This window comes from Psittacula echo (genome assembly GCF_963264785.1).
Source record: "Psittacula echo genome assembly, chromosome: 4".
NCBI lineage: Eukaryota > Metazoa > Chordata > Aves > Psittaciformes > Psittacidae > Psittacula > Psittacula echo.
The window spans coordinates 49,415,437-49,440,103 of record NC_137738.1 but is presented as its reverse complement, the minus strand read 5'-3'; the positions used below and the strand labels follow the sequence as shown (position 1 = coordinate 49,440,103).

Genomic DNA, 24,667 nt, shown 5'->3' with positions numbered 1-24,667 from the left:
AGAAGAGATGGGTGGTGCAAGAAGGAGGTGGTACGCTTGTTGCAGTTGCTGATAACTTGTTATTTTAGGTGATCTATTTAGGTATGTGGCTGTGCTGGTGTGAGTGAAAGTATCCATCTCTTTTCAATTTAGTAAACATTATTAAGAATCCCCTGCTTTTGAATAAAACTGAGCTGTTGGGCGCTTACACCCATTTAAAAATAACTTTTACAAGCATAAGTAAGTGTTCCACTGCTCCTGGCAGATGTAGATATTTTCATTTTCCTCTGTACATTATGCTTTCTGCATTTTTAACAATGCCCATTTAAAGACTGAAGGTAACTCGCTTGTTACTGGAAATTCATTATTTATTACTGTGTTCTTTACACTTTCGCAGGTGATTGTCTTTCTCAAAGATATTTTGATGTGAAGGTCCAGGTCGTTAGTCATCTATTCTAGGCACACAGAACAGTGAAAACATAGTATGCCCTTCACAGATCCCAGTGGTTTTGGAAAATTCCATGAGTTTTTGTAATACTGACATTACAGATCCAGTCTAGACATTCTCCCTTCATGGATAGACATGACACAACTGTGGGAGTCAGTCATGGAGTTTAGAATGGAAAACCACTACTTTGCATTTCTTGCCTTGTTAATTTTGTAGTAGTTAACAAAAGTGCCTTATGCCTTGGAGTGACAAGGGTTATTGGCCATGGAGCACCATGGATGCAGAAAGGAAGACAGGAAGCAATGAAGGACATGGGAGGTGAAGATTGAGTAAAATCAACACAGGAAGTTACTACTAAGTTACACAACTTAGTTCAGAATTATTATTCCTTAAAAGGAATATCAGTGCATTCTTCTCAAATTCTGCAAAGAAAATGCAGACTAGAGGAGCAGAGGGGAAGTAGGGGAGATGGACATAGCTGGGGAGGAGTAAAGAGAAAGGGACAGTTGCGTTGACTATGTAATGGAAGGAAGAGTAAAATACAGCATCAAAGGGTAGACAACAGTAGCTAAGGCTGATGAGAGCTTTCTTTATAGAAAACTTTCTTTATACAAGACCTGTATAGTTGACCAGTCCCTGGGCTCCGATGTCTTACTGCCTCTGTGGCCCTTCCACCAGCCGCCCAAAATCATTGCTGGGAAATTCTTTTCGCTGCAGTTCTAGAGATGAGTGACGGAAATAATTCTGCTCTCTAATCATGTTATCATCTTTCCATCTGCCCAGCTCAAAATAAAAGGCTTTTGAAATGTTTTCAGGATTGCAGTTCTCCAGACACTCAACCACCTATTCCTAACCACTATAATGTTTACAGAGCAAAGCTTTTATTGCTTCCTCCCACGTAAAGGAAGCAATGATGGGACAAAGATTCATCCCTAGATGACAATGGTTTTTTTTTTTTTTTATTCCAAAACAAACTTTCGAAAAAATATTTTAAAACAAAAAAGGACACTTTCTTCTCTGCAGTTGTTACTGTGTTGATTTAAAAGCTTTTCTCAGATACTATATTAAAACCAAATCTGACATTTTGTCCTAGAAATGTCTCAAGTTACAGGACAAAAAGTTCATGTGCTACTTTTGTATATAACAAGGCCAGTTTCTTTTATTTGCCTTACTAGGAAGTGATGGATTCATATGTTCTTAATTGTGCCTTTTCTCAGTTCTTGCTTTCTCTTTTGAGGGGAAGAATTTGAGGGAGGGAGAGAGAGAACTGATAAAATTTTCTCCTTTTGTTTAGAGAGAGACTAAAGCTTGAAGGCAGGCAGTGTGGTAGTAACTGAAGATCAGTCTAGTGCTTGCAGCAGGATGCTGCAGGGTTCTAATGAGGTTCTTGATAGTAAACATTAAACTACATGTGCAGCTACTTGTTTCTATATAGATTTTTTAAAAAAATCTAATCTTTACACAGCAGACTGCAGCATCCCGAAAGTGAGCGACGTGTGTGTAAAATAGTTTAGGTAATATTGGTAATCTGCATTCTGCAGTGAAGTTCCACCTAGCAAGAAGTGAAGTGAATGAGTCTACATTTGGACTGCAGCAGTGACATGAATTTCTGTACCTGGGCAACCTTTAAAGCTAGCACAAATATTCCTTGTCTTCTGCAGAATTGATCATCTTGGAGCCTTTCCACCGACAGTAAATCAGCTACTAGTGCAGCACCTCTCGCTGTGCCCAGTCAGGATGACTGCTGCTGTTGGCCGGTATTAATTGCTTCACATTGTTCCAGCTGAATGTTTGTGCCATTTGCATCAATAATATCCACGTGACTGAAGTCACTCAGGCTCAAGATAAAGCTTTGAATCAAAACCTTATACTATGCAATTGCAGCTTAATGTTTACTCCACTAGGTTGGAGTTGGCTGTGCCAGAACATTATCAAAAGCTTTACCTCTAAGCTTGCCATTTTTGTGAAGCTTCTTTATTAAGCACTGAAGAAACAAACAAAAAACAAACAAACAACAAAAAAAAAAACCCCAAAAAAACCCCAAAGAAGCTTTAGTATTTTGCACTAAAATATTTTAAGACTAAAATTTAAGCTAGTAAGACCAATGTTAAGAATCATAGAATGATAGAATAGTTAGGGTTGGAAAGGACCTTAAGATCATCTAGTTCTAACCCCCCTGCCATGGGCAGGGACACCTCACACTAAACCATGCCACCCAAGGCTTTGTCCAGCCTGGCCTTGAACACCACCAGGGATGGAGCATTCACAACCTCCCTGGGCAACCCATTCCAGTGCCTCACCACCCCCATAGTAAATAATTTCTTCCTTATATCCAATCTAAACTTCCCCTGTTTCAGTTTTAACCCGTTACCCCTTGTCCTGTCACTACAGTCCCTGATGAATAGTCCATCCCCAGCATCCTTCTAGGCCCCCTTCAGATACTGGAAAGCTGCTATGAGGTCTCCACGCAGCCTTCTCTTCTCCAGGCTGAACAGCCCCAGCTTTCTCAGCCTCTCTTCATACGGGAGGTGCTCCAGTCCCCTGATCATCCTCGTGACCCTCCTCTGGACTTGTTCCAACAGTTCCATGTCCTTTTTATGTTGAGGATACCAGAACTGCACACAATACTCCAAGTGAGGTCTCACAAGAGCAGAGTAGAGGGGCAGAATCACCTCCTTCGACCTGCTGGTCACGCTCCTCTTGATGCAGCCCAGGATACGGTTGGCTTTCTGGGCTGCGAGCGCACACTGCAGCTGGCTCATGTTAAGTTTCTCATTGACCAACACACCCAAGTCCTTCTCCGCAGGGCTGCTCTGAATCTCTTCTCTGTCCAACCTGTAGCTGTGCCTGGGATTGCTCCGACCCAGGTGTAGGACCTTGCACTTGGCATGGTTAAAATTCATAAGGTTGGCACCAGCCCACCTCACAAGTGTGTCAAGGTCCCTCTGGATGGCATCCCTTCCCTCCAGCGTATCAATCGAACCACACAGCTTGGTGTCATTGGCAAACTTGCTGAGGGCGCATTGAATCCCACTGTCCATGTCACCGACAAAGATGTTGAACAAGACCGGTCCCAACACCAATCACTGAGAGACACCACTCGTTACTGGTCTCCAGCTGGACATCGAGCCATTGACCACAACTCTTTGTGTGTGGCCATCCAGCCAGTTCTTTATCCACCGAGTGGTCCACCCATCAAATTGATGTCTCTCCAATTTAGAGACAAGGATGTCGTGTGGGACAGTGTTGAAGGCTTTGCACAAGTCCAGGTAGATGACGTCAACTGCTCTGCCCGTGTCCATCAGTTCCATAGCCCCATCATAGAAGGCCACCAAATTGGTCAGGCAGGATTTCCCCTTAGTGAAGCCATGCTGGCTGTCACCAACCACCTCCTTGTTTTTCATGTGCCTTAGCATGCCTTCCAGGAGAATCTGCTCCAAGATAACGTGATGAGTCAATGGAAGTTCCCAGATCTTCATTATTACAGATGTACATAATATACCAGGTAGGGACCTGGACCGTGTTTTCTCTTGTGTGTATATGTAACAAATTTGAGAGCAGAACTGGTTTGTACTAGAGATGTAGAGAGCATTTTTGTAATATGCTTGTAGTACGCTGTTGTCTGTGACTGCATGAGATTTCCAGAGTATTACTTGGGGAAACAAGTTGCATTAATGCATCAAGTAGCATGACCATTTTGTAGTGTTCCCTAGCCAAAAGAAATATGGCTCAGTGAACATAATCCTTTCATGTTTTTGCTTGTTGGAATAAATTATGCTCATGGAAGTGTAAAACTAAAAATCTGGAATACAATACACAACCTTGATTTTATAAGATTTGATGCCAAAATATCATGAGTTATTTGTGAACTTCAGTGAGGATATACTAATTTTAATTGGAAGTATTACTATGCTACCACTCCGGAGTGGCCTTTATTTAGATTATTTTTGCTTTTTTATTTTTTTTATTAATTTAATGTCACAATTAAATTCCTGTTTTAAATGTGCATTACCTACACTGAAGCTCCATAAGGGAGTAGTAGTAGTTTATTTAGCGGCACTGCAATGTGTTTTTGTTATGAGGATGCCTTAAGTGGTGTAAGTGTCATAAGTCATGTAGCTGTTCAAAGGTATGGGATGAAGCTTTTGCAGGCAGAGTAGGTTTGGCTTTTGTTTAAAAGCACGCTTATGGTTGCATGTCAGAGGATGTTCTACTCCTTGATCTTAGTAGCAGAGCCTGGTGGGAGTTTGAGAAGCAATATATTGTCACCCTGAAACAGAATATTCTCGAGTTGCCTTTTTAAAAACAAATGAATCAATTTGTAATTTCCAAATAATAATGAATAAGTTAAAAGGGCAATAAGAGGTTTTTGCTCTCTCCATTGATTTTTGCATCTGATGTGCTACCTACCTAGCTGTGCATGTACCCTCATCTAGGTAATATTTCATATAGAAGGTTCCAAGGTCCAGAATGATTTATGTGGATGATAATACTGTTGATACTGACTTAACAGTTAGTATGATGCTTTTATTTTATTTATTTATTTTATTTCCTTTTTAATAAAAAGGACATAGCTGTGCAGTTGTGCTCATTCTTGACAGCCGGGTTAATGGAGACTTGCACCTTTCTATCAGTTGTATTGTATCTGGGTGCATTGGTAATGCCAGGGTTTTGTTTTTGTTTTCCTTATTTTTTAATTTATTTTCCTTCTTTTGCTATCAATTCAAAGATAGATTTGAATTAAAAAAGTACTTATTTCTCTGCTAAACATTGTATTCAATTATCTAAGATTCTGGGCTTGTGTGGTTCAGAATTCTAGGCCATAGTTTCATCAGATTAAGCCTATAATTCCATTTCCTTATGAATGTTATATATGTAATATTTTTGTTGTTGATTAATGTTTCTGATAATGTTTCATATTTTAATAGTCACACCAGCCATCCTCAGGGTACTCAGTTCCTTGAGCTGGATGGCAGAGATGGGGAGCTGATTGAAGTCCCTATAATTCAGGAAGAAATGGTTAGTGTCCTCCTGTTCCACTTAGACATATACAAGTCTATAGGTCTGGATGAGTTACATCCAAGAGTGCTAAAGGAGCTGGCAGAGTAGCTTGCTAAGCCACTCTCCATCACTTATCAGCAGTCCTGGTCTAGTGAGCAAGTCCCAGGGGACTGGAGGTTGGCTGAAGTGGCAACTCTACAAAAAAGACAGGAAGGGTGACCCTGAGGCCTGCAGGTCTGTCAGCCTGGCCTCAGTGCTGGGGAAGGTCATGGAGCAGATGATCCTAGGTGAGATCATAAAGAACATGTGGAAAAACGGAGGGATCAGGCCCAGTCAACATGGGTTCATGAAGGGCAGGTCTAACTTGACTAACCTGATCTCCTATGATAAGGTGACCCACCTGGTGGATGAGGCAAAGGCTGGGGACATTGTGTATTTGGACTTAAATAAAGCATTTGACTCTGTCTCCCACAGCGTTCTCTTGAACAAATTGGCTGCTTACGGCCTGGATAGGTGTATTCTTTGCTGGACTGGAAACTGGCTTAGATGGCTGAACCCAAAGAGTGGTGGTATATGGCATCACATCTAATTGGTGAATGATCACTAGTGGTGTCCCTCCTGGCTCAGTGTTCCTGCTCGTTGATGATCTGGATGAGGGGATCAAGTGCACCCTCGGTAAATTCGCGAATGATACCATGCTGAGTGGTGTTGATCTACTGGAAGGCAGGATGGCTCTGCAGGGGGATCTGGACAGGCTGAATTGATGGACTGTGGCCAGTGGTATGAGCTTCAACAAGGCAACATGCCAGGTCCTGCGTTTGAGCCGCTATAACCTCGTGCGATGCTACAGGGTTGGGGAAGAGTGACTGAAAAGCTGCTTGGTAGAAAAGGACCTGGGAATGCTGATTGGCGGCTGCTGAACATGAGCCATCTTGTGCCCATGCAGCCAAGAAGGCCAACAGCATCCTGGCCTGTATCAGAAATAATGTGGCCAGCAGGGCTAGGGCAGTGATTGTCCCCCTGTACTCGGCACTGGTGAGGCTGCACTTTGAATCCTTTGTTCAGTTCTGGGCCCCTCACTACAAGAAGGACATTGAGGAGCTGGAGCAGGTCCAGAGAAGTGTAACAAAGCTGGGTGAAGGGTCTGGAGCACAAGTCTAATGAGGAACAGCTGAGGAAACTGGGGTTGTTTAGTCTGGGGAAGAGAAGGCTCAGAGGGGACCTTATCGCTCTCTACAACTACCTGGAAGGAGGTTGTAGTGAGTTGAGGGTTGGACTCTTCTCCCAAGTAACAAGCAATAGGACAAGAGGTAATGGCCTCAGGCAGCGCCAGGGGAGGCTTGGATTGGATATTAGGAAAAATTTCTTCACCGAAAGGGTTGTCAGGCATTAGAACAGGCTGCCCAGGGAAGTGGTGGAATCACCATCCCTGGAAGTGTTCAAAAATCATGTAGATGAGACCCTCAGTGACATGGTTTAGTGCTGGTCTTGGCAGTCCTGGGGTAATGGTTGGACTTGATGATCTTAAAGGTCTTTTCCAGCCTATTTGATTGTATGATTCTATAACTTGCACTTCACAAATCCAGAATATCTGAATTTCAATGCTGCACATTCCAGAAATTGCTTTCTTGCTGTCTTTGTTATCTGCTTAGTGAACAAAACTGTCTAGTGAACTGTATGCTTGTTAAAGCCAAGACAAATAGTTCTTATTTACTGAAGTGGTCACAGTCTTTAAGCTTGAGAAATAATTGGGCGTATTTTAAAATGTGATGTGGCAACAATTCATCCCAACATGATTCAGGCATTGTATTCATGACTGAGCAGTATTTTCCGATGAGGAGGAGGAATAAAGGGAGAGACCTTGTGTAGGTGTGTGCAAAAAAAATCATAGAGGTATTGCTTGAAAGCAAGTTTTCCTCAGAAAATGATGACTGGGAAGGTGGTATGTAAATTCTCTCCTACCCGTATCTCCCCAAATACTGCTGAATAAGAAAGTCTTCATTATTACAGTGCCTTTTCTTTCAGGTCTTTTGGCAAAGTACCATATTATCTTCTACACTTGAATAGAATAGGCATTATAACTGCACTGTTGGCTTTCCTAGACTCTAATTATTCCATATGCGTTGATAGTATGTGCACTTTTCCTGAAGTGTTTATGAACCAATTCCAGTACTTAAGAGGTTAAAAGGAATCTTTACCTGTGTATGAGTAGGCATTAGATCTTGCCCTAAAATGCTGTGTTAAGGACAGTATGGTGCTTGTTTGATAACACTAATGCATTCAGAATCCAAAATAAACATGGCCATATTTTCTGGTCAGTGTCAGACACTGTGGTCAGTCTAATGTGACATCCCACAGTTGCTTACCATGGTATGGACCAACATCTAGTATGAACTGGATCCTAGGAAGTGGGAAAAGGTTTCCCTGGCTAGGAAAATTATAGGTATCACTTAAGGGCTATGCTTTCTGTAGCCTGTGGTCAATGGCAAAGCTTCACCTTCTTAGAACAACCTAGGAGGAGGGAAGAAGCGGAGCAAAGAATTTTCTATGAAATTGATGTGTAACAATAGACATCTTAATTTATTGTTCATGGGAAGCAAGCACCATTGTGTATACAGTAAATAACTTTATAAAAAATTAAATACACAGGCCCAGTCTTGGGGATACCCATGTTTGTGCAGCAGTAATTAATTGCAAATAATGCAACTACTTGTGCGAGTGAAAAATGCATGTAAAAGGAATGAAATCAGCCTCCTAATCTGCATGTTTATCAATTTGGGTACATTTATGTAGCATTCTAGAGAAAGTGAGGGCTTTCAAAAGCATTCAGTGATCACTTAAGATTACTGTCTTTTTCTTCTGTCCCACAGGTCCTCTGCGTTTGCATGTTAACGACAATCCTAGGATGTATATTTGGCCTGAAGCCTAGCTGTTCAAAAGATGGTAACTAATATGCCTTCTATGTAGTAATATTTCTAAGCAGTTCCTTTTTGGTTTCTTTTTTGTTTGTTGGGTTTTTTTTGTTGTTGTTTTGTTTTGTTTGTTTGTTTTTTGTAAATTAGTTGTGATATTATCAAAATGCCACCCTTTCTTGCTGCAGGAAGAGGATGGGATGCATTGCTGGAAGCAGTTGCAGTTAGAGGGAAATGAAAATACCAGGAAATAAACCTCAGGTGTACTCAGTACTTGTGTGTACTCACTTGAGAGGTAAACTGACACTCTGTGTCTGGTCTGGCAGCTTCCACGTATCCCAGCTGTCACTGTGGTGATGTCACATGGCTGTCTTTTCTCAGTTCACCATAAAAACAACCAAAACCCCCAACCAACAACTTCTATTTCATGTTGTCCTGGAACATTTGTTTTTCATCTTTTCCAGTTAATTATAGTGAAAAGGTTGTTTGTTTTTTTTTTTTTTTTTCACTGGTTAGAATTGTAGTCTGAAAATGTTCCTTGTAGAATTCCTCTGGCTGTTTTCTGTCCTGAAAAATATGTGGTTTTTTTAATGATGACGTTTCTTCAGGTGGAAGGTTACAAAAGATATTTTAAGAAATCAAGCTTCTCTTCGGGAACAGTTATGTAGAATAATTTTAAAGTTGTTTAACAAATAGTCCTACACTGATTTTTTTTTTTTTTTTTTTCCCACTAAAAATTAGGTTATTAATTTCCTACTGCAACTTGTTTGAGGTGTTTTTCCTCATTTTGTTACAGCTTTGCAATACTGGCTCATTATCTCATTTTTCTAATATGACACACCTCAAGTTTGTATCTCCTATATCTGGTTTGGAATGGCCCTTCCTGTGTCTTGAGATAATACCTTAATTATTGTACAGTGGGATGCAGAACTGGGGCACCTTCAGTTCCTCTGATTTGTATGAGGACAGACATTCAAACAGGGCATGAGCATGTGGGAATTGCAAGCGTAGCTAATGCAGTCTAGATTCTAATTAATGTTTATTTATAAATAAGTGGAACATTTATCAGACATAAAAATGAAGATCAGTGTTCTGTGTAAAAGTATTTTACTATGTAAGGCACCCTTACTGAAAACCTAGGTTTAAACTTCCTCTGACAGGTCTTCTATATTCTGAATGACTGTACTTGTATTTTTCTGGTGATACAGAAGGGCAGGGACAGTTGCAAATAGAATTGTAGTGTTTTGTTTCACTTCTCCTTCCAATAATGAAACGCCGTGTTCCTGCTAAAGCAGAGCAGAACCTTTTGTTCAACATGGTGAAAAAATATTTTTGTTCAGTAAAGTAAAGGTAAGAAGAGAAACTAAACGCTAAACTTTTCCTTTGGCTGTTACTGTGTTTTGCAGCCATCCTGTAAGTTGTGTGGAATGACTATCTGGGTCATTCCGCATGCTGACTGTATTAATTTCTTTTTGTATGTTGACTGATGTGGGCTCAGCCACTGATATCTAACACTATCCAATATTACAGTGAAAACCTGCAAAGGTCGTTGCTTTGAAAGGACTTTTGGAAGCTGCCGATGTGATAGAGATTGTGTCAAGCTTGGAAACTGCTGCTTAGATTACCAGGAAGCATGTATACAACCAGGTAAGTATGGAGAAAAGTTGTGGGGGTGATCTCTCCTGTTCTGTGATGTGAGACAGCTCTGTGTATGAGTATCGTTGTGGTCCAGTGGCCATAATCCCTGATCACTTTCAGATAATGAGTGCAAAGGGGAACTGCTCATCAGTGGGGTGTTTCTGACACCGGTGATCTCCCCCTCCTTGTGCTCCCTCCATTGCACCACAGATGAAGTTGCAGTGGTGATGGTGGTACTGGGGACTCCTATGGAAACATCAGGGCTCTGGTGAAGCTGTTGTACACAAACAAAACTTGTACTTCACCCAGCTGGACTACATAGGAGCTGACATAGCCAGTCGGCTGACTTTCTTATAGCTCCTACAGGGGGAGAGTCTGCGAGGGACTGTGCTGCTCCTCTCTCGTTTGGAAAGAGGAGGAACAACTGTAACTTGAGGTCTCAGCCAGCTTTTTGTTCTCTGTCTGGGAGTGAGAGAACAGTGACCTGCATTGTCCCTGGCACTGGGGACAACTCCTACATTCTCAGGCAAGCCAGGAATAGAAGTACATTCTGCATATTGTATCTTTCTGTCATCGCCTGCGTGAAAAAGGGGAAGGACAGAGCAGCTCTGTGAAAGCTGCCATCTCTCCTTACCCAGCTACTCAGTCCTTCTGCATTGTTACTCCCCAGCTTGAGTGTGAAGCAAAGGTCATGTGCTGGCCTCTGGGACAAGGCAGGGTGACAAAATAGATTCCACTGGTGGAGAATGATTATGAAGTGAGAAGCAGTTCTCATTGTTTGCCAGAAAGCAAAGGTCAGATAGGCAAAGATGTGAAAAGTGCCATGGAGAAATTTGACAAGGAAGTGTTAGTGTGGGTAGGAACACTAAGAACAGAACCTGACTGGTTTTTTCTGTTTTAATTTTGCCTTAGTGTTTCATATGCAGCATTCTTTTCAGTTAATTATTTTTCTTCTCACTCCTCTTTACATGTATTTGTAAAATTTATCAACGTATTCTCACCCTAAAATTAGAAATCCCACTGTTGACTTTTAAAACCAAATGATGAAACTAGGCTTAGATCCCCAATTCAACTGACTGTTATTGAAAGATCTTCTAAATTCTGTAAAGCTTTGAGGTTATAGAATAGTTGCATGGGATTTGTTCTCCACTGTATTTTATTACACCGCTCTCCCTCAACTTAAAGAATTCTTTAAAACCAAACTGGAGAGTCTGTCTTATCACTAAGAATGGGAATTTATTGTGTGGGGGTGGTTTGTTTTCTTGTGTGGTGGTTTGGTGGTGTGGTTTGTTTTGTTTTGTTTTTTCCTTTATTTAATTAGTCTTAACATCAATGGAGAAACAAATGCTAATTTTCAAATAGTATCATGTAACTAGAACCATAACAGATTCTTCTCTTTCTCTCTCTCTCTCTCTCTCTCTCTTTTTCTCAGAAGTAAACATTTACTGACACTGGTAGTTATTGAAGTTCAATATTGCTGAAAGTGAGATTAACCCCCTGGGAATGCTTGTAGGGATTTCTAGTTGCTAGTCATGTATGAAAATCGCTGATTCTGCTCAAATATCTATGTTTGGATTCCATGTCTCTAAGACCTTCACTTATGCATTCACTCAGCTGGTAAATTCATTCATGTTTATCCTCCTTGACTGCAAAGGCTCTACGTGTGTTTACAACTGATAACAAAATTATTGTCTTCAAATTATACCATGTATTGGAATATTCTGTTCAAAAAAATCAATATGCATTAGGAAAAAAAGTCTCAACTAAAAAAAGCAATAAAGCTGAAGTCAGTAGGTCTTCCTGTGAGCTTATATATATAGTCTCAAATAGTGGCAGAGTGATGCAATGTCAGTGCAGTATCTGGCAAGTGCAATGTCAGTGCAAATCAGAATGCTGCTTGTCAGTATTTTCTGGGCATTCCAAATCTAGATTCAAGTTTGTTTTTTATCTGGAGGAGTTGTTTTGGGGAGTGTCTTTATAGTGCACATTTACCAAATTAAACCCACATAAATGACCATATTTAAAAGGATTCTTCCTGATCTGTGATATTGATAACCATGTCCTGCATAATTGTAGTCAGATGGCTACGCACTTGGATTATTTAGCCAGGGTGTTGGACTAGATAGGTGAAGGTCCCTTCCAACCCAAACTATTCTATGATTCTGTTTTCTGAAGTGCCTAAACTTGCAGTATTATCTGTGCATGAGATACCCTAGGGTTGGTTTTCAGTAAGTATGCATTTGAGATGGAACTTAACATTCAGTTAATGAATTCTGCACTTAGACTGGTATTAATCATTGTGTTCTCATCTGTTTTTTAGCCCATATATGGACCTGCAATAAATTCAGGTGTGGAGAGAAAAGGCGACCGGAATATCATTGTTCCTGTTCAGATGATTGTGTGGAAAATAAAGATTGCTGTGTCAATTATCGTGCTGTTTGTAAAGGTAAATATCCTCAACAAGTTCCTACAGTCTCTCATATATGTACCCGTATTTGTATGGAAGGAGCAAGGACATAATACAACTTCAAAGCATCCAGTAGAATGAAAAAAACCTTGCATTTATCTATAAGAATGTACTGTCTTAAATCACACTCATTTGTTTTAAGGAGAGGCAAGCTGGGTTGAAGAAGAGTGTGAGGACATTACTGAACCTCAGTGTCCAAAAGGGTGAGGATATTGTATATTTGCATAGCTCTGCTCTTTGCTTATGTTTCATTTTTAAGATTATTTTCCCTAATGTGCCTTCCTGGGACCTGCTTGCCTTTCTTATCATGGTAAAAGCAGCTGCTAGACAAAGGACACCTGTTCAGCCAGCATTTGGTAGCACTCGCTAACAGACCAGGTCGCTCCGTCTCAGCCGCACTGCTGTATCCGAGCACTCGCTTGACTTGCAAGACAATGCCTGTTACTGAACCCTGCTCTCTCACGTTTGTGTGTACTCTGAGCAGCTGTCTTGTGCCAGCCTCGTTATTGTCCTACATGTGCTCCAATACCCTTTCTCCCAAATATTTTGGGACTTGACCAGCAATCTCGGGCTCCTAAGACTGCTTCCCTCACAGTTGCTTCTGAAGACCTTTCCTTGCATGTTCTGGCACCAGAGCTGCAAACTGTGGGCAGATCACTGTCTCAGTTTCACCAGCAATATTTGCAAGCCGTCTGAACTACTTTCTTTTAAAAGGTGTAAAATGCCATGGGATCCTTGTATTCTCTGGCTTGGCTCCAAATTGGGCCCACTCCTGCAAGTTATGTATACACTGTGTGAGGAATGACTCATGTAGATAATGGCATCAGCTCTCAGGCTCAAATAAAACAGCGAACCTCCCAGCCAGGAAAAAAGCCTGCATTTCTTGTACTGTTTTTGCTGTGAGATTTTGAACTTTAAAGCTGAAGCTGACTGTAAGCTATGATTTTTATGTATGAGTTCTATTAATAGAAGTGACTCTTGATTGAAAATGTTCCACTGGAAAATAGCTTGTAGATATGTTGTGGGCATGAGTTGAATTCAATTATGTTCATATCTCAGAAGTGTCAAAAAAATCAAAACTATTTTCATTTTGATGATTTTGAAATTATGGTGTGCTGTGGATATTTCTAGTACAGTAAAACATTTCAGTCTGTTCTTATAACACTGCTTTTTTTTTTTTTTTTTTTTCTACTTAAGATATTTAAATCATGCTACACTCATTCATTGGAGTTAGAATACTGTCAAACAAAATACACTTTCTTTTGGAATATTTTTATACCAAATGAGTACTCTTCATTCTGATTCAGAGCAATAACACTGACACTCCAGAACCTTCACCAGGACAGAAATTGGAGCTTCTGTGCAGCTTGGAGTCCAATATAAGTCCCCATGTAGGAGGGAGGTAGCCAGGTGGTTCTGGAAGCTTTTGTCATTCGCTCCTGTTCTGGGGTCAGGGACCATTCAGGACTGTGTGCTGGGAGCTGGCTCTAGGATGCTGATATCCCTAACACAAGATCAGAAGTGTTACTCCCAAGGCGTGGATAAGCAAGCAAGAGCCTTGTGCAGATCGAGCAACTCCTGTTGGTTAACTTGTTTTTTAGGGTTTATTGTTTGTTATTTCTGTTCAGCCCATGAAAGGAATACGTAGTTACTCTACTAAAATTGTTTTAATCCTGGCAAAACCAGAAGTGTTGCAACAAAACCCAGCCCAGGGAAGGGCGATGTGTGGTCAAAGTTGAATTGAACAGTGTTGGCCAAAGCCTCATCTCGGACTCTTAGCACACAAGCTTCTCCCAAAACTAACAACTCTGTAAACAATCCACTTCTTCCTATGGTGGGGTGGGCAGGAGTGCAGGTGACTAACACAGTGGTCATTTTCAGGCATCAGGATAACAATTCTGACTCTGTACATATTAATACAGCATGTTTTGTGGGTTAAAATTGGTGGTTTTATTCCATTTTGGGTTTAGTTGCATTTGCTCGTGTAGTGCAGAATAGACAAAAAACAATGAAGTGTTTGTTGAGGTGCTTAATCTGAGAAAGCCCAATGATTTCAATGAGACTGATCAAATGCTTAAACTGAAATACACACCTAAGTCTTTCCAAGGCGAGGCTCTGTGTTGTTAAATGGGATTATACAGTTAATGGGCTAGGAGATTTCAGGAGTGATCTAGTTCTTTCCACTGTTCTAAGAGTGAAATAATACTATGAGAATTCAAACCTACTTTGACAGTTTATCCTAGTGCTTAACTAGATGGTTTTCCTTGGGTTTGATTGTGTTTTTCTGTACGTTAAGGCTCTTGCTATTTGTTCTGTGTTCAGTAAGCTGAAAGAGTAGCTGATTCCTTTCCTCTTTGCAGATCTTTCTTGTACATTTGAAGATTGTTATTACACCTCGTGTTGAGGCTTTACATACGTTTACCAGAAAAGAAAGCTTTGTGGTTTTATATAAGCAGTAGTGCTTGGGATAGGACGTTTTGTGCAGTATGTCTAGCTTTTCAAGGGATTTTCTTCTCTCTTCCGTTTCTTTCTTCTATTTTTTTTCCTTTAATTGTGGTCTAACTTGCTTGTGGTAATGCAGGTCAGCTTGGCAGTGTGGTCCGCAGTTCTGGGCTCTTGATCATCCAGGCTGGTGAACCTGCTAGACCACAGCAAGTCTGTGTTTCCTGCATTTAGCTTCCATAGAAGCCGATTTATAGGAGTGGGTAATTACCGCTGCATTTCCTTCAGTTTGGAGTCAGGATGTGACTGTGGCATACATATTTATCCAAGAGCTGTGAAACACCTTTGTCATACTGTTTGGACACAGCCAGCATGAATCACTGGTAGAAACAAAACTTGAGCCTCCCAGGCTTGCTTGTTCATGGTGGCACATTTTTGAAGCAGCGAGTGTGACCTTGACTACTGACAAGAAAACGTCATGGAAATTGCTGATGTATCTGAGAACTGAGCTCAGGTCAGTTTGCCAGGGGATTTCACTTGAAGCTGTTCCTAAGAGTGCAGTTCCACATTGTCTGTCATGCTTTGCTTCCCTGAGCACAGGGCAGATCATTTACCTATATGAGTTTCAGCATATGTAGAGTATAGAAGTGAAATGGCCAGTCTCCCTGGTTGCGGCAATGGTCTGTTTTGCCAAGTTTAATATTACATGTGTGACGGGGTCAGTAGCTGGATTTGCAGACAACCAAAACATGTACTTAACAGTTGGTTTACTTGTAAATGCCAAACCGGAAACAATTACGTAAAGTGCCTTTCTAAGGAGTTGTTTTAAACTTGGTTTTGGTTTTTGTTTTGTTTTGAAGTTAGACTTGTCAGAATGTAATATTGAAAAGTTCATAGTTTATTGCAGGAAACTTCTCAATGAAGGTTTTAAGATTTTTGCAGTGGAGGGAATCAATTTTATGGGGGGAGGGGTGGCTGAGAAGGTATTTGCAGAAGTTGCAGAGATCAAAATCTGTGGTGTAAACAATACTTGTAATATGGGTGAAGGCAGTACGTGACGTTTTCCCTACTGTTTTCTGCCAGAGGACTTTGATCTGAATGATCTTGGTCTGAAGATCCTTCATTTCTGCTTCCCAGCTAACTGCCTTTACTATGATTTTTCAAAGCATAGTATTACATATTGATTGATTGATGGCTTGGCTTCGCGATCAAAGATTTGGGAAGGGCATTACCACGCTAACCATAGAAATAAAAAGCAGGCTGCAAACACACTATCTTGTTTTATAATGTCTGGGCTGTAGGGTAGGCTATGTAATGATTATGACTAATTAAAGCCTTTTGGCTGAACTGTTGTCCACATTGTTGATTGAAATTTTCTTAAGATAGACGTGTTTTTGTTGCCTGACTTATCTTCAGTTTAATACAGTCATGTTTGACTGAACTAAGACATAAATATTTCACTTGTACATGACTGGATTTTCTTTTTTGTGGGATAACTCACTAAAAAAATTTGTCAACACTTTATAAATATTTGTCTTCTCACTGTTTTATTTTGGGAAACTGAAGTGCAACAAAGCTTTAAACATTTTCATTTTACACTTTGTAAACATAAAAAGGAAAACTGAGCTTGCAATTGGCATGTAAAATACATTCAATCCTTTGATGTGAATCTGTATTTTCATTGGTTGTTGCTGCACTGCAGTGATTTTTTTGCAGTCTCGCGTGTTTTTGTATCTATGGGTCAAACATAGGGTAGTTTTTCTATGAGGAAGAAATTACTGGTGATTGATTATTCCTGTTTGCGATGGGATTTTTTTAAGTATTTACAGTTGGAGAGAAATTGTTGAATAGGGCTGAAGCTGGAAGCAAGTCAAAGTTGGAAAACATAGGTCCTGTAGAGCCTGGAAGGGGAGAATTTATTTTTGGTAGTTCCAATGGAATTGCTTCTGAAGTTCTGTCAAGTTCCAGGCAGAAATACTGCTGCTACAGTGTTCCAGTTAAAAGGCCACATTTTTCAGTGTGGAGGTTGGTAGTACTTCTAGTACAGTAATCAAGTTCTTCCTGGTAAAATAATCTTTATAAGATAAAGGGGGAAAATCTGTGTTATAGTTGCTGATTTAACAAACCCTGTACATGAGACTTTGTTACTTTTTTTTGTGCACTGTATATGTACATGTAAAAAGATAATTTACCCCCTCTGCCAGGTAGATCATGAATTTTTCAGGAGCAAAGAGAATAAGGGAAAGCCATGGCTTCACATTTTTCTCTTTCCCTGCTTTTACCCTGGGGTGGGAAGCGGGGTTGGAGTGGTTGAGTGTTGCTCCAGTGGGACTGATTTCAAGATCAGGAGTTCCAAACCCACCAGGCAGATTGCATCTTGGCTCATTCTTTATGAGTGCTTGTGAAATCAGGCCCAGTGCATGTAATCCTCAGCCTTTTTGGGTAAGGTTGCTACATCAGCCTATGAGGTGAGGGACTAGGTGGCTGGTCTGCTCACAGCCTGCAAGCCGGCCTGCTTAGGAAGATTTACTTCCGTGGTCTGATTTATAGTCCCATAATGAACATCCCTACTATGTGGGGGAAACTTCCTTGAAATAAGTGGTTGGAAATTACTTCTTCGAGTCAGTCTTCTAATACTTCAATTTCTGCTTGTTCAGATTTACCAAGTCTCCAGTGTTACTCTTTTCATTGGATGGCTTCAGAGCAGAATACCTGCGGACTTGGGGTGGACTTCTACCTGTTATTAGCAAATTACGTGAGTAGCTTATTTGTCTAAGCAGTATCATGGTGTCTTATCTGAAAAATCCATAGCAGCTCTGCTTGCTCTTTAAAATCCTCACTCTTCCTCCATGGAAATGGAAGTTGGTGCTCTAAATAACAGCCATGCACAGAGAACTTGAGGTGTGGGAGGGTGGAAGGGCAAAAGGTAGGAGAGGGCATGAGGAAAGGGCCCTTTGGATTTTCGTTGAAACCTTAAAAATTACTGAGAAGCCCTTCTATACTTATGAGGTGGATGCTTTTAGCTGTGAGTTTACTTTATTTCTTCAAAATAGAAGTAGACCCACTTTTTACTCTGTATATTGTCTCATACTCAGATGGGATAGCTTTGGAAAATGGAAAGCAAGGTAGAAAGCTTTTGATTATGTTTGTAAAAGAAAAGGAAGAGATTAGGAATAGGTGATATAGAAGGGCTGGTAGAAATGTGCTGAATCTGAGAAAACCTTTATTTAGCAACCATTTGCAGAAGAAATGAGAGCCTCATAAGCACATGGTTTTTTTCTTAAGTTAAGTAAGATACTATAAAAGTTTCCTAGAGTATAACTAACTTTGCATTTTGTGTCTCTTTTTTGGCTGTGGTCTGTAAAGAACTGATGGTATTTCTTGTCTGAAAAATACACCAATCTTCTTGACATTCATAAATTACTACCTGGGGTGACTGGCTTCAGTTTGGCTTAAAAATAAATCGGTAAAAATACTTGCTTTTTATACAGTGGTTGTTACAACTTGACCTGTTCCAGAGGATAACAACTCACAGATGTATCTGAGGTTTAGCTTTTTTCATTTTGTTCCATGTTAGAATAAAACAAGGCATTTGAAACAATTTCATTAAATATAGTTATAGAAGAGTTCTGTTGAAGAAGACTTCTTGAGCATTGCAAGAAGAGGCTGGCCTTTGCAAATGGTTATAGCTCTGGCTGCAATACAAGATAACAGTGCCAAAAAGCATCTGCGGGACTTCCAGGCTGTGACATCCATTTATACATGTGAAGTTTCTGCATTCTTTGGACTGGATGCGCTACAGTGCAACTTCTGTCTTTGATTTCTATAATAAACTTGTATTTCTCTTTCCACTGAAACCATGATAAATTCTGACCACTAACAAATACAAATATCTTAGCATCCTCTTCAACGTTGCTTCAGTTCTCCAGAACCATGGAGTTTTTGATGGTAAAAACTTACATTTTTAAAGGATTCTAAAATCAGAATGGCTAATACAGGCTTTGGACACCACAAAATAAGATCTTGTCTGGGGGAAAATATTTCTGCATCATGTCTACGGTTCTACATTACACTGGAGCATGTTATGTAATCTGATAAAAGACATTTATGATGGGATATACTACAAGATCTTCAGGCTTTCCCCCCCCCGCCCCCTTATAGTAAGATGCTAGGTGAAATGCCCAGATAACGCAAGCTTTCTTCAGCAAGAGAAAATCTCATGAATGAAAATTGGTGTCAGTGGTGTGTATATCACATGACACTTCGGCATGTGGCTTCAAATCTCGAGGTGCTTCATGTTCTATGTGTCTAAGCACTGAAAATGGTGGAAGGAGTCATATTGTAAAGACAAACATTGCTACAGTACTTTACTGTGCAGGAAAGGCTAATGAATCTCTGGTACATAAGTAACCATAATGGATAAAGTGCTTGATTAAAGCAAAAAAAACAAAAACAAAAACAAAAACAAAAAATTGACTCTTTTTGGAGTTCATAGTTATCCATTTTACGTGTAGGTGCTCAAAAAGAGAGACCATCTATGAATGCCTGTTTACAAAGCAGTGAACAGTTACTTGCATTAAGTAACTTATCAGACTGCCTAGTTCTGTATTAAATTAGAGCCGTGCTAAATCTGGAGCTTTTCTTTAAAACACTTGTTGACAAGTCCAGCATTCTGTTAGTTAGAAATGTTCCCATTATCTAGTTCTGTTAATTCAGCCATGCCTACAATGAAATTCTGATGTGACCTTGGATAAATCTTCATAACTTCATAACTTTTTAGGAAGCTTTATTATGCACTCACTCTCTGCTGCCTGCTGAAAGGTGGCAATTCAGCATGGAGCTGAGACATAGAAATAATGTGGATGTATGGGATTGAGAGAAGATGTTTTCATGTACTTCTTGGCTGTGGTATTATAAGTTTAAAATAAATCCTTCTTTTGTCTTAAGTTGTCTTTAACCAAGGCAGCAAGAAGAAAGATAATTCTTACAGAAATTCCCAGCAAAACCCCCTAGGATGCTGGCCAAGCCAAATTTTTAAGCACACTCTTACTTTAAAAACAATAAAAAAAAAAAACAACAAAAAAACCAAACCCAAAACCCAGCTTCCCCAGTTACCCCCAACGAAAACCAAAAAAATTTCAGAAAACAGCCCTAACAACAGATTTAGAAGTGGTTGAAATGTGTCAAGTGTATTGCAGTAGCAAAAAGGGTACAAAGGACGATTTGGATACAGATGTGAGAGGGGATGTCTCTGTAACTTGAGAGGTTTTACTTTTCCAGCTTGGCTTCTTTATGTGTCAAGTGTATTGCAGTAGCAAAAAGAGTACAAAGGACGATTTGGATACAGATGTGAGAGGGGATGTCTCTGTAACTTGAGAGGTTTTACTTTTCCAGCTTGGCTTCTTTATATGTCGGTCAAATCAAACTGACGATTTCAGCTGAGATCTAATCCAAAACCCTAATTCCATGAGCTCAAATTGCCCTGATGCCACGCTTTTTGTTATCAAACCTTGCATTTTTATTTTCTTTGTATTTTATATAGTGGCCCTATGGTTTGTATATCAAGATAAAGAAAAATTTGAGATCCACCCTAGACTAAAAGTTCATTTTTATTAAAAAAAAAAAGGCAAAAAATTGCAGACTGCTAAGTAATCAGTGATTTGATAGGTGACAGGTGACTGAGAAAGCCAGGGCACCACTGTGCTAGTGTCTACTTCATCTCTGAGAGCACCGAAGGTGAAATAGCTAGTTGGTCTCAAGCTGCAGACTTGACTTAGCGCATACCAGGGCAATTTTGGAGGGTGTGATTTCCTTGATTATATGTTCTTGTCTATGCGTGTTTTTCATAAGGACTGTAGGTTTTGCTCATATGACCATTGAAGTCAGTCATTAAAACTATGTAAAATTTGTATCATAATCCTTTTAGTCAGCTTGTAAATGAACATAGGAAGAAAAATTAAGTATTAACTCCTAAACTTTGAAGAATAAAAATGTTCTGGAAATATCTTTTTTTTTTTTTTTTCTTTGTCTTTATGGATGTATGTCTTCATGAGAGAAACTTGCAAGGGTTCTTAAAGACTTTTATTTCTGTAATTTTGCTGGTTTTCTTTCTTCCTCTCTGTAGAGAGATGTGGAACATATACTTCCAGTATGAGACCAGTATATCCTTCAAAAACCTTTCCCAATCACTACTCCATTGTCACAGTAAGTATTCCTGTGTATTATGTTTCCACTATTGAAGAGACTGTTCATTATCAAGTTGTCTTCAAGGAAATAGTGTACTTTTCAGTATTAAAATAGTAGGATTTCCCTTCAGAATATGAAACGGATTATAACTGATGAGACAGTCATTATATAAGGCTACAACTCAGTGGTCAGATCTAATCTGATTAAGTAATCCAGTCCTTCCAAGACTAGCTGCAAGAATTCTTATATAGGTGGAAGGTCACATCACTTTGCAGCTCCCCACTTGTGTAAATATTTCCACTAAATTGCATCTCAGTCTCTCTCTGAGAAAGCAGCCCGACTCCTTTGCACAGCCACTTTTGTTCCACTTCTTTAAGGTAGCTTGGCATGACCCAAAGAAGAGTATGAAGTGAAAGGCAAGATTTGAACATCACATTGATACTGCCTCTGATAGAGTGTTATCCAAACCTGGATAGGAATGTCACAAAGCTGATCTTGTAAATTTATCACCTTCTACATGTAGGAGAAAAAGAAACAATGAGGTTTTCAACACTGAATGCAGGGTTGGAATCCAGCAGGTTCTTCTTAGTTTCATATGTCAGTCAAATATGATGATCTACACCTTCTTTTTGACTTTCTTATTTTGTCAGGACTTCTGATAAATGAGGAACACAGATTCAGGAATGAGATGTTTAAGTATGTAATCCTCACAAATATCCATTGTTGAATATGCAACTAAGAGGCATTAATCGTGCCCTGCAGCCATGTGAAAATGTCCCTAAATACAGTATAGAGCTTTGTCTTAGCTCCCCATTGTGAAAAGTAGCAGGAGTGGTGTTTATCAGAGTCCTAACGGTGGTGGTGTTATATCCTTTAAAGTAAAAAGGAGCCAATCTCCTTGAAGGCAGAACACAAATTCTATTTAAAACTACCTAATATCTGGTGCCTTTGAGCACTTTTACTGCTTATGTAATGGCTTTCCCCTACTGATATGCAGTTCTCCTTTGAAATCCTGTTTTTGGCCATGTGATGGAGGTTCAGCAGAAGTAGTTGCTTTGTCATTGGTACTAAAGATAAAACAAATGTGTGAACTCAGACGGCGTCTTTCAGTTTGATCCCAGAGCAAGTTTCTTGCATATCTTTTTTTGGCTTTAAATCTCACTGAGAAGCAATTAAGAATTGGAAGGTAGGGCTCAGTGGCAATGGTGGGTGATGCTGTTAAATTTGTTGATTTGAGGTACTGGTAGAGTGGAAGTCACATATATATTATTCACTGTACATATTTGTCTAACGGACATCTGTTTATATAGGTGGAAGGTTCTTTTTCTTTATAACGCTGTAACAAGGTATCCTCTCAATTACAGGGTCTGTATCCTGAATCTCATGGTATAATTGATAATAAGATGTATGACCCCAGAAGAAATGCGTCCTTCACCCTTAAAAGTGAAGAGAAGTTTAATCCACAGTGGTACCAAGGGCAGCCTGTAAGTATTAATACACTGCTGAGAATGTACATTGGCCTGTTGTTATGTTACTTAATATCACTTGGATGCATAGTGATGTTGAAAGAGTACAGAGGGTACTTTAAGTCAGCCAAGAAGCATTACTCAGCATGCTTAGGAATTGCTATACAGAGCAGCAAAATGACAAATGAAACAAAGTGCAACAGACTTTATCGAACTTAAATGTAATTTTCTTTAAGGAGAAAACTTGTTTAAATAACTAATAAAGATACCAGATTTTGTTCTGGTTTTAATAAGAAATGGGCTTGCAGTTAACTTTTCTGAGGAAATTGACAAACGAATTAGTTTTAATAATCAGCAGTAGTAAAGGTTTACGCTGTGCCCGGATTACTACTAAGTCTAAAGATGTGGTTTTAATAGAAAACGTCTCAGTTTAATCATACAGCTATGGCAAATCTACTGATGCCATCAAAATGAAGTGGCATGGGAGAGTTTGGGTGAGTGCTATCCTGAAGAATAGCAAGAAGCAGCTATCATGACTGGTTTTAGTAGTGTGGAAGGACCAATTTTATTTTGGGGGGGGTTGAAGAGCACACAAGGGTAGACTTTGCAAGCCACTGAGAAGTGGTTTGCACAAGTGAGGCAGGAAAACATGCAGAAGGCAGATGTAAATCTGCGAATCATGAAATCAGCATAAAATCAGAAGAACTGACCAAAGTCCTACTTTTATATTTCAGAGTATGTGGGACATAGGTACTCAGAGCATTCCTACCGCTTCTTACTTCACTGTTTTTGAGATATTTCCCCTACCGAGGTCCCTACCCAGCAGAAGGGATGCAAGTATTTGCCATAATGAATTAGGTTGCAAGATATATCTGGACTGCAGATGACATGCAAGATTGACTGTATGGTGTGCTCCACTTACATTCTTAGGTTTTGGTCTTGCTGAGAGGTACAGAGGTGGTAGTGGATTTACTTGCAGTTACTTGGTTAACTTAGTGACCTGCACTAATGATGGTGATTGTTGTCCTGCAGATTTGGCTAACGGCTATGTACCAAGGTCTAAAAGCTGCTACGTTCTTTTGGCCTGGATCGGACGTAGCAGTTAATGGAACCTTCCCAAACCTGTATGAAAAATACAATAGGTATGTAAATTCCTGTGTTTTGGATTAATATTTTACATAAACTGTTGCAATGGGATGTACACCAGAGAAATCATAATTACCCCCTCCCCCACCCTGCTTTTCTAAATAGCTGTATGCAACATGTAAAAAGATAAGATCCAATTAACTTTGTTTCAGTATAACATAAATTCTTTGCCTAATAAATTCATCATTGCTCAGCAAATGTTTTAAGGAAAGATGTGGAAAATCAGTTTTAAGAGCAGCCAGCTTTGAAGCTTTAGTGCTTTTCTGTTTCTACTTATGAACATCTTTTTTGGGTGTGTTTAGAGTCATTCAGCCCAAATGTCTCATACAATGAATGGATTTGACATGATTTTGGATTGACATATTTTCCATGAAAACTGAAGTAATCTGTGGTAAATTGTTCCAACGTAAAATTACTTTCATTGCAAATTTTGAAAGTATTCACTGCAACTAAACCTTTTCTGACTAATGAAAATTCTAGATAAATCTGTCTATAACCATTTATTTAATAATATCAAAACTCGCCCAAGAAATCAGGCTTTTCACCTTGATCTTCCTAGGATCATTTCCTATACCCTTCTTATAGCAGTCAAATTCTGATTGTTGCCTTAGATCTTTTTTTCTTTAGGAACTTGTACCTTGTTACTTGAACTTGTATGAAGTAGCTGAATTACTAATTTTGTGGGTGCCTCATCTTATTCTAGGTCAACATGCGTATTGTTGGTCTCCTTAATATAGAGCATCTACTCTGTGACATAGTTGAGAACTTATATTCAAACTGTTTAAACATTTAAAGAAACAACAAAACTCACACCAGAACCCAACCAACCAAACCCAACAACAAACCATCCCCAATCTGAAACTTTTTCAAAGTATACAGGAGTGAAAACTTGCATCTGATTTTGCACCTTCAAGCCAATTATTCTCTTTGTATAATAAACACAATACTGGAGCTTTATTCTAATTACATTACAATCAATGGG

General features: G+C 39.6%; 1 protein-coding gene across 1 annotated transcript in view; it reads left to right on the top strand.

Moving 5' to 3' along the window:
* The window catches only part of ENPP1 (ectonucleotide pyrophosphatase/phosphodiesterase 1), a gene marked incomplete at its 5' end in the record, with an annotated part of 56,368 nt that overhangs the window by 9,421 nt on the left and 22,280 nt on the right, over positions 1 to 24,667 (top strand). The window contains 8 exons of the mRNA XM_080616153.1: positions 8,299 to 8,371; positions 9,871 to 9,987; positions 12,299 to 12,424; positions 12,588 to 12,648; positions 17,545 to 17,642; positions 21,012 to 21,091; positions 22,438 to 22,557; positions 23,572 to 23,681. Of these exons, the coding sequence (XP_080472279.1) occupies positions 8,299 to 8,371; positions 9,871 to 9,987; positions 12,299 to 12,424; positions 12,588 to 12,648; positions 17,545 to 17,642; positions 21,012 to 21,091; positions 22,438 to 22,557; positions 23,572 to 23,681 (785 nt within the window). The remainder of the gene's footprint in view (positions 1 to 8,298; positions 8,372 to 9,870; positions 9,988 to 12,298; positions 12,425 to 12,587; positions 12,649 to 17,544; positions 17,643 to 21,011; positions 21,092 to 22,437; positions 22,558 to 23,571; positions 23,682 to 24,667) is intronic.